A 9892-nucleotide genomic window follows, 5' to 3' on the forward strand; every position below is an offset into this window, starting at 1 on the left:
CCAAGGACACAACAACAGAGACTGGGTTAGAGCAGGTTTCTAACCGCCAACCCCTCACACTGATTCATGTTCTCTCTCCTGTGGGACCCACTGGAGGCTATGATGGGCCGGATTTTTCCCCTGGACCTTGAGTTGGACACTCTTCGGGTTTCAGGTTGTGATCTGTTAGTGACGTCACATCACTCTCTCCATGCTGCTGCTGTTCCTGAAGAGCCAAAATGGAGGACGGAAGGGCGCGCGCGAGCGACCCTGTGGGCGGGAACTCGGTTGTTTCCGGCTCTGCTCGGCTGTTTCCGGCACAGCACGCAGAGCTCCGAGCAGGACAGTCACAGCAGCGGCTCCGCAGAGCAGATCCTCAGGGCTGGAGCACCGGGCTCAGGAGGGGAGGGCAGGCGGCGGTGAAGCATGAGACAGCTCCCCGTGGGAACATGAACGGCGCCGTGTACATTTCGTTCTTCCAGGGCCAGCTGGAGTCGGTGCTGGAGCAGGTCGTTCAGCTCGCCGTGCAGGAAATCAGCAAGTCAGTGGGCTCCAGCCTGAACGCTCTGCTGCTGGAGACGGCCGTGAAAGAGCAGGAGAACCGCCGCCTACGCCTCCAGCTGCAGGCCCGGGACGGAGCCGGAGGAGCACCGCTGCTCCCCGGGAACAAAGCCGGGGAAGGGGTCGAGCCCAGCGGGGCCTCCGCCACCCGCCGCCTGGAGCAGCGAGGACGGGTCGTGGGTGAGAACACACACGCACGCTCGCACGCACGCACGGGGACGCATGCTTCAGTCTGCTGCTCGTTGTGTAACTGATGGCGGCGAAAATGAGGCCTTTATGTGGAGAAAAAACATCCACGGTATTTCCTGACGAACCAAGCCGAGCACGGAGCGCTTAGATCGGCCACAGCAGGCGCGGTTAGCCGCTGGAACAGGCCCAGACACGGGGCTACTTTTAACACGTTTACCGTGTATTTACACTACTAATGGGATTATGTAACACACGCGCGCGCACACACACACACACACACACACACACACACACACACACACACACACACACACACACACACACACACACACACACACACTCCAAGGTGTTTGATCCATCTTCAGGTATCTTTGACAGATTTAACCTAATGTAATAATCAAAGATGAAATAGTGACTCAGTCTGGAGGTCAGGTTGAGGGTTTGAATCCCTGAAGAACAAACAGACTGCTCCTCAGGTGAGAGTGTGAGGTCCTCAGGCTGGAGGAGCAGACACCAGACAAACCACCACAGGAGAAGAAATGAGGCCACAGTGTGAAAAGTAGAAAATTAATCTTAATATATTGTTTTTTTAGGGGATCTGAAGTTAAAGCTGCTCCTCCCATCAGGAGGTGATGCTAACAGAGAGCATCAATGAGGACAGCTCGTCTTCATCATCTGAGTCCATTAGCTACGGTATCGTATCGTCCCAGCGCTAGAGGAGGAGCTAACGAGGCCCTCCAGGCGTACTAAGGAACAGATCTATTATATCTACGTCTGTAACAAAGGAACAGAAACAGACTATGTGTAAACGGGATTAATTCAAAAGAATTCCAACCTCCAGATCAAAGCTCGTCATCAGCCAATCACGTGCATCGGTCTGTGAAACAACAACACTAACCGTCCTGTCCACCAATCAGAGAAGGGTTAATGAGTCAGTGTTTGGGTGCACATGCAGTGACACGTGAACACATCAGCTCACTCAAGGACGGGGGCAAGACCTGTGGTCATTAGTGATGATGAGGAGGAGGAAGGCCACACCATAGTTTCCTGTTTCTCAGAACATAGAGGAACACTTAAATGTGCATTCAAACATTGAAAAGGTTCATTTAAGAATGACTGTTCTGACTCCGCCCACACTCCCAGCAGTCATGTGACCATCTGTACACACAGAACCCTGATTAGGGCTGCACATGGGTACCCTGATCAATTAGTTACTAATGATCACCTGAGCAGGGGCGTGTCTACTCATGATGGGGGTGTGTCTACACCTGCAACAGGTGGACATTTGTAGCGTTGAAGGGAGCCAATGAGAGCTCAGTGTGGGATGGTTTCACTAAAAAGACGAGGTGATCAGTGTGGGTGTGGTCTATGTGAGAGAGCATGAGACAAAAATTGTCCTCATGTTGTCGACAACTTATTATTCTCGAGAGCAAAGCAATGTTCACGGAAGCTTCGTGCAGTGGTCGCTGCCGCCGCCCCTCACACACACAAGATGGCGGTGCTCATCATGGCCTACCTGAACGGTTAGGGATATAACGATTCACTCAACTCCCGATACGATTCGATTCACGATACTGGGTTCACGATACGATTCTCTCACGATTTATTTTACAAAATGGGACTGTAGACAAATGAAGACTGTAAAATATTCCTTTATTTTTTTGGGAAAATACTAGTTTTCCTTTTATTTTTCATTGTCAAAAGAATTCCTTGATAAACTATTCAAAACAATGCAATTTAACTAAAACTAAATCTTGAATTAAATAATAAAGGAATAATACAAATGAAGAAGAAGCCTATTAATTTAAATTCTGGTTCTATAGTAAACAATGCAAAACCGCATAATAGTTCTTTTTAAAAGTGCAACTGAAAATGTTTTGTACCTTAACAATTGGACTTCACAAAAAACCAACAGTAATTCACTGTATTTAGGTCAGATATTTGTTTGGACCAGCAGAGGGCGCTGGTCACCCAGTGGTCGGTTGGCATGCAGATATCTTGCTGTGAAGGAGATGTTATGCTAGCAGACAGAGCTAATAGAAAAACGTGATTTTTACAGATATTCACGTAATATTACAGATATTCTTTCGGTGCTAAAGGGGTAAGGAATCATTTATGAACACGTTTAAAAGTAGAAGGCGGCCAGAAAAAAAGTAGTAGCAGATTCCGCCCGCCGCCAACACTTCTGGATAGCGCCCTCTGCTGGTTAAAAAAAGTACTGTGGTTCAATTTTCACAGTATCGATGTAAATCGTGATACCTATGAATCGATTTTTAACTGCCTTACGATTAATCGTTACATCCCTAGTAGCGGTACATCATAGATCACTACTTGGTTCAGACCAGACGACCATCCAACAAAGTGAACCACTCCACGATCCTGCTCCAGATCTACATAAAGTTCCACAAACATGTTGACAGATGAACCCGCAGCAACAATTATGAGCTAGAAACTAGACTAAAGATAACTAAGCTAAGCTAACCCACAGACTGGTCTAAGAGCTAACGCTAACCACTCCTTATAAGGAATAGATCGGTAAAAAGTTCACGTCTTACTGTTCATGGTCAGATTTAACACTTATATGGAGAATAAAAGCTAACTTTGTGTGAAATAAATGTTAGCATTAAGCTAACCTCACTATTCATCTGTCTCTACTTGTGAAACGCAATATTTTAATTATATTTCAGAAGTTTATAGAAAAGCTGGTCCCATGAGTGACTGTAGTGATTATTACACCTAAATATCCTGAATTTAAATATGTCTTTAATTATAGGAAATCAAAGATATATTTATTAGCCATAACTTTTTATAACTCATTATCAGATATAAAAGAAACAATTCAGCAGCATTGGTTTATATTAAACTGTAAAAATGTGCTTTTTTTAAGAAAATAATTTCATTATAAATGAGGAAATTAATACATTTCATACAGTAACACTATGGTAATAGTGTATATAATAATACTAATAGAGTGACCCACAATCGGACTGACGATTTGACAAAAAACTTAATGGCGATTTTTCTGACATACTGTGATTTAGGGATGGGCAATATTGACAAAAAAATTTACCTGATAATTCTGGTATTTATCACGATAACGATAAAAATCATGATAGATTAAAAAAATCAACAACATAATGTAAACAAGTTCTTTACAAACAGAAATAAAATGTTAAGACATCAACATTAGGACACATTTAAAATAGCTACAATAACTGCTGACTCAGAGTTCATGAGCTGATATTTTATGGAATATATTTGTGCATGTGGGTCATTATTAGTGTTATTGTATGTAATTAATTTATTTCCTCATTTGAAATAAAACTCTTTAAAAAAAATGAAAAAAACATTAAAAGCACAAAACTTCAATAGTGTTTTTACTGCTGATGAATATCATTAAAAAATATTGTGTTTCACAAGTTGGGACGGAATGAATAGTGACATTAGTTATTATGTTAATATTTATTTCACACGTGTGACATGTTTAGTTTTTATTCTTAATACAAGTGTTAAATCTGACCATAAACAAATCTGTAGTTCTCTGTGGTTTTATGACAGTAAGACGTGTTCTGTTTTATTTGGTCTATTATTCAATATATGCAGTGGTTAGCATTAGCTCTTAGCTCAGTGAGTCGGTGTGTTAGCTTAGCATAGTTAGCTTTAGTTGAGTTTCCAGTTCATAATGGTTGCTACAGGTTCATCTCTGTCTCTGTGTTTGTAGAACTTTAGGTGGATCTGATGGAGGAACTAGGATTGGTTCACTTTGTTGATGTTTATCTGGTTTTAACCAAATAGTGGTTTATGATGTATCACAGCATAGTAGCTTCTGGTAGCCATGACGACCACCGCCGTCTGTGGGTGTGAGAGCTGGGAACAGTTTTGTCCTGTGGAACAAGGTTTTTAGGGACATTCTTGGCTAAATTGAGGGACAAATGATCCTCACTAATTTCAGACATGGGATGACATATTCTTACTGGTGAGAATATTTTTGATGATAAATCATAAACGATGAAATATTGCACATTCCTACTTAATGTGATTCCTCTCTGATCTGAGGACGGCACACTTTGCTGACAGCATAGCCACACATGCTAATGAATAGTTGACTTAACTAGCGTACTATAGTTTTGTATGAAGAAAAGATTGACCAATGACTCAATATATATTTGCAAAATGTTTTAGTGTCAATATTAAGTTTTCAAGCAGTGGCTGAAATAACAGGTCATTTATTTTATATAATTTTAAAAGACATAACACAAATGTTTTAAATAACAGGTTACATTTATTCTGTTTTTTTTATTTTGCAAAAATGCTGAACTTGAATTAAATTAATAACCAACTTATCATCTGCATTGTTTCACCCCATGGAATTAAAATAAGAGGGTCCAGCTCTGATAGTGGGGTCTCCTAACCTCTTCTCCTGGGAAACCACAGCTGAACATCTGGCCTGGCATCATAGTACATCAGTTGTGGCCCCTCCATGCTGGTTCTGATGAGGTTCTCCACAGTGTGTGTGTGAAGATGCTTGTTTTTCTGAAGTTTGGTCCGTCTGTGGTGTAAATTCATGTATGTGCTGCTCATGTACATGCTCTGTTAAAAGCATATTACTGCAGCGCTTCTCTCTCTCAATGTGAACACACCTCAGCAGCAGCAACAACACAGTGTCACAGCAGCCCACACAGAGGCTGCTGCAGACACACAAACACATGCACTACAGAGTTCTAGTTGTAACAATTACAAATCAAACATAATATAATAAAGCAGCAGTAATTACCTTTCAAGCAGGAAAGTCACCAATTCCATCTTCTACTCCTCCAGACCATACACTGTAAAAACAATGGCGCTCCAGCTCAGCAAAGGGGCGGGGCCTGTGAGCAACAGCTGTCAGACAGTCCATCAAACACAATCCTTTCTCTGATTGGTTGTTTTTGCTCAGTCGTGGTACATTCTGGTAATCTGCCAATGGCTGCTGGAGCAGCAGGGGGCGGGGCTCAATGAACCTGTTTTTTTTCACACCAACTATTAGTTTGAAGCTGTCCTTACATAGTGATAGCTTTAGTAAATATGACAAAAAGTCACTTTTATAAGAGTTGCAGACTGCACTTTTAATGAGGAAATGAAATATTTTTTTTCTCACGCTGCCCCCTACTCTGCACAAATTTTGCAGCACGCTGTAGAGAGGCTTACACTGTGGCGTTGCCATGGTAACGGTGGGTACCTGTGATGTGTGTGTGTGTGTGTGTGTGTGTGTGTGTGTGTGTGTGCAGACCAGCTGAAGTGTGTGATGGAGCAGGTCCTGGACTTCGCTGTACGTGAGCTGACAAAGATTGTGGAGGCGTCGTTTGACGACCTCCTGCTGGAGATCACTAAGATGGAGAGTGAGCAGCTGCTGCTGGAGCAGAGGCTGGGGGGAGGCGGGGCCGAGCGAGGGGGGCGCAGACGAGGCTCCGAGAACAACGCCGAGGAGGCGGAGCTCAGCACGGCCAAGGACAGGGTGTGGACAGGCGGTGAGTGGTGGTCATGTGACCTGTTCACAAACACACAAGACAGATGCGATATCAGAACAAAGTTTAATGTGATTGGACCGTGTTCAGTCTCCTCAGAGCCCCCCTGCCCCCCCGTCCTGTCCGTCTCCCAGGACTGGGTTCCCATCCTGGACAAAGTGTTCGGTCAGCGTTGGTGTCGTGACGTGTGGCAGATCAAGGAGCTTTCTGCCAAGGGGAAGGGGGACGGTCCAGAGCCGCTATCAGCCTCTCCCATCGCCCTGGAGCCCTCCCCCTCCTCCCCCAGCAGGACCCCCGCTGGACCCCCCTGGAGGACATGGAGGTGTTGTCTCCTGACAATGACCACGGCCAGGCTCCTGCTCCCAGCACCAACCCAGGACCAGGACCACCAGACAGACCAGAACCTCAGACTGGACCAGGACCACCTCTCAGCCCCAAACGTCAGATACAAAGCTGCATTATTTACTCATTGTTCATTCTAGAGGTTGACCGATATATCAGGCCGATACACAGTATGGACTTTTCTCAAGATCAGCCGATATTTAGTTATTTATTTTTTATTTATTTATATTTTTTTTGCACTTAAGAGTAGCCATTAAAGGAAAAAGAAAGAACATTAAAAAAAACTATTTGGCTGTATGAATATATAAAAAGTAGTGGTAGTAATAATAGCATTATTAAACTATTAAAAAGCCGATATAATAGGATAAGGATATAATATAATAATAATCTTATCCTATTAAGGATATAATATTATAAGAATATTTGATAAGGCAACCGTGTGGGCAGCTGCAGCTACCGCTTGACTGAGGGAAGGACTCCGCATTTATATCATGAGTGTTTCAATTGTCTTTCATAATCAATGCGCTTTAAAATAATAAAGGGTGTCAGCTTTAGATATCTGCATCTGCCTTTGAAAATCTCTTATCGGTCGACCTCTAGTGAATTCAGCTGTTCACCACTCACCAACACACTCACAAAGGCTTCAAGCACTGGTTTTTAACCTTTATTAGGCGCGACCCTCCAAAATAAAGGTCTCAGAGAGCAGGGACCCTCCAAAATAAAGGTCCCAGAGAGTGGGGATCCTCCAAAATAAAGGTCCCAGAGAGCAGGGACCCCCACTGTAGCTGAAGGTGGTTGAACACAGACATGAACATTGAAGAACAGTCATGTGGAGACAGGACCATCTATAAGGGGGAATAAAGGAGAGATTTTTGGGGTCCATCCATAAAGTCAGTAAAATGATGGTCTATTGTTCTATGAATCTGTGATAACCACATTTATTTATTCATCTGAATAATATCCACTGTTATCCAGGAACGTTTATTATTATTATTATAGTCATCTTAAAGATGGAAATCATGGTTTTAATCACTAATAAAATGGTTCAAAGTGAATAAAAATGGTGGAAAAGGAGGTGAAATGTGATTTTAAAAACCATAGAAAATAGTTAAAAGTTGTAAATTAAAGTGGATAAAAACAGAGAGAAAAAGTGGTAAAAATGGTTCAAAGTGTAAATATTAGACCAATTAGTTCAAACTGGTAAATAATGGACATGATAAATGGTGAATGTGGTTAAAATAATGAGACATGGTGAAAAGAGGTTAAAAGTGACCATAATGGGTCAATATGTGACATTAGATGTAAAAGTAAGTAGAAAGGGTTTAATAAGTCATAAATGAGAGAAATGTAGCAAAAATACATTAAAAGGAGCAAAAATATGACAAGAAAGAGTGATGAATTTAGGTTAAAATATGGTGAGTTTAGTGTAGTTGTAGAAAAATGGTAAAAAGAGAAAATGGGCTCAAATTAATGCTTTTATTTTGGTGTAAAAACATAATTTGAAACATGTTTTTCCAACAGAATTTATCAAAAAGGAATAGAGTGAAGTCTTAAGGCTTATTTTTTCTATCCTGTACCATCATTGGATTAACCAAATCATTCATAATAAAACATCAGTACCAGTACATCGTTACAAAACACAGAATAGGTTCAACTGTTTCTTGGCGTCATCTAACGAACCCAAGGTTGAGAAGCCCTGCTTTAGACTACTCCAGTAAATATATAATACACTCTCTAACCAACAGGGCGGCGCTCCTCAGCTTCCATGCTACATCGTCTGCTCACTCTGCCGTCTCAGCTGATGGAGGACGACGAAGATGCTGCTAAGCAAGCTGTGGTTGTCGTGACGACGGACGGGTCAGAGGACTGTCGGTCCGACACCGAGCCCCTGGACCACAGCTTTGGGGAGGGGGAGGGGGGGCAGGAGGATGAAGAGGATGATGGAGAGGATGAGGAAGACAAAGGGAGGAAGGTGAGAAACTGACTTCAAGCCGTCGCCATGGTTACTGAACTTTCTTCTTCTGCTGTGTCCAATTCTAAATCCTTTTGCATTTTGTGCATAAAAGTAATGTGTGTGTGTGTGTGTGTCTGTCTCAGAGAAAACGGCGCCGCGTGTGGACGGAGTGTGAGGAATGTGGGCGCCGCTTTAGTCGAGCATCTCTGCTGAAGGCTCATCGTCAGAGCCACGCCTCCTCTCGGAATGAGGCTACGCCCATTCTGCACTGCTCTGACTGTGGAAAGAGGTTCTCCTCCGCCACGCGCCTCCACAGCCACACGCACACCCAGCACCCTGCCGCAGCCCCACCCTGACCCCAGGACGGGACGCAGACCCTGACTTTGAAAGACCACAGCAAAACTCCACAACTTCTCCTCACAAACACGTCTACAGGAAGTAGACCAACTGTGATTGTAGGAGGAGCGTTTGAAATTAACTCTAATTAAGGCCAAATAGACACGCCCCTTTTAGGAAGCACCGCCTTCTGCTTTAACTTGAGCTGGTTTCTGATTGGACGGCAATAACAATGTGAATGTGGCCATTTTTATCCTCCACTCACATAAACACACGCACACTCGCACATCAACAAACACAAGTTAGTGAACTAGGAAGTTTGACCCCTTATTTTGAAAATCATCTGGTGTTTTATTTTGTAGTCTTGTGCTGAGGAAGTAAAAAAAAGGGAATAATAGGAAGTGGTGAGTCAATAAAAAAGCACAAAGATTTATTCTGAAAAACCTTTAACATGGTACCTGAAGCACTTTAAATGCTAATGCTAACTGTAGTGATCTGAAGGTGCCTGTTAGCTCCTCCCCCTCTCTGAGCCTCACAGTGTGTGCGTCTGTGAGTCCTTCCTGTTTGTGCAACGCTGTAGACCTGTGGGCGGGGCTTGTACAGTCACCTGGCTCCGCCCTTTACACGCTGCGTTTGACCTCATTTACCTCATTAGTTCAGTGTTTCACGCCTCGTTACCTCGATGGACGGCTGCAGCCAATCACTGCAGCCCTCTGTGTTTACAAAACAGTGCCGCAGAGAAATGCATCGACCGCGGGAATAATTGACCGGAAAGTTACTCTCTGATTGGTCCGCTGAGCCTGAGAGGAGGAAAGTCTGGATTTTCTGTTTCACAACGGGGTTGCCATGGCGATGTCGCGCTGACCTGCTGTTTACAGAGGATGAATCCAAGGGAACACACAGAGCAGGGCTCGCCAAAATAAAATGACTGCAACGTGCATAAAAACATTTGTGGCCCAGTGGTTGGGAACCACTTTGATGCATTTCTCTGTGGGCTGGATTAAAGCTCTTCAGTCTATGGTTTCAT

At 43.4% G+C, this 9892-nt stretch overlaps 1 protein-coding gene across 1 annotated transcript; it reads left to right on the forward strand.

The window, feature by feature from the left end:
• The first annotated feature begins 218 nt into the window (after positions 1-218).
• On the forward strand, positions 219-8509 carry LOC114468984 (uncharacterized). The gene is made up of 4 exons (XM_028456170.1): positions 219-720; positions 5997-6236; positions 6324-6673; positions 8321-8509. The coding sequence occupies exons 1-4, from the start codon at positions 219-221 to the stop codon at positions 8375-8377; spliced, it is 1149 nt and encodes a 382-aa protein (XP_028311971.1). The 3' UTR covers positions 8378-8509.
• Positions 8510-9892: the final 1383 nt, after the last annotated feature.

Source organism: Gouania willdenowi, chromosome 8 (genome assembly GCF_900634775.1).
Source record: "Gouania willdenowi chromosome 8, fGouWil2.1, whole genome shotgun sequence".
Classification (NCBI taxonomy): Eukaryota; Metazoa; Chordata; class Actinopteri; order Blenniiformes; family Gobiesocidae; genus Gouania; species Gouania willdenowi.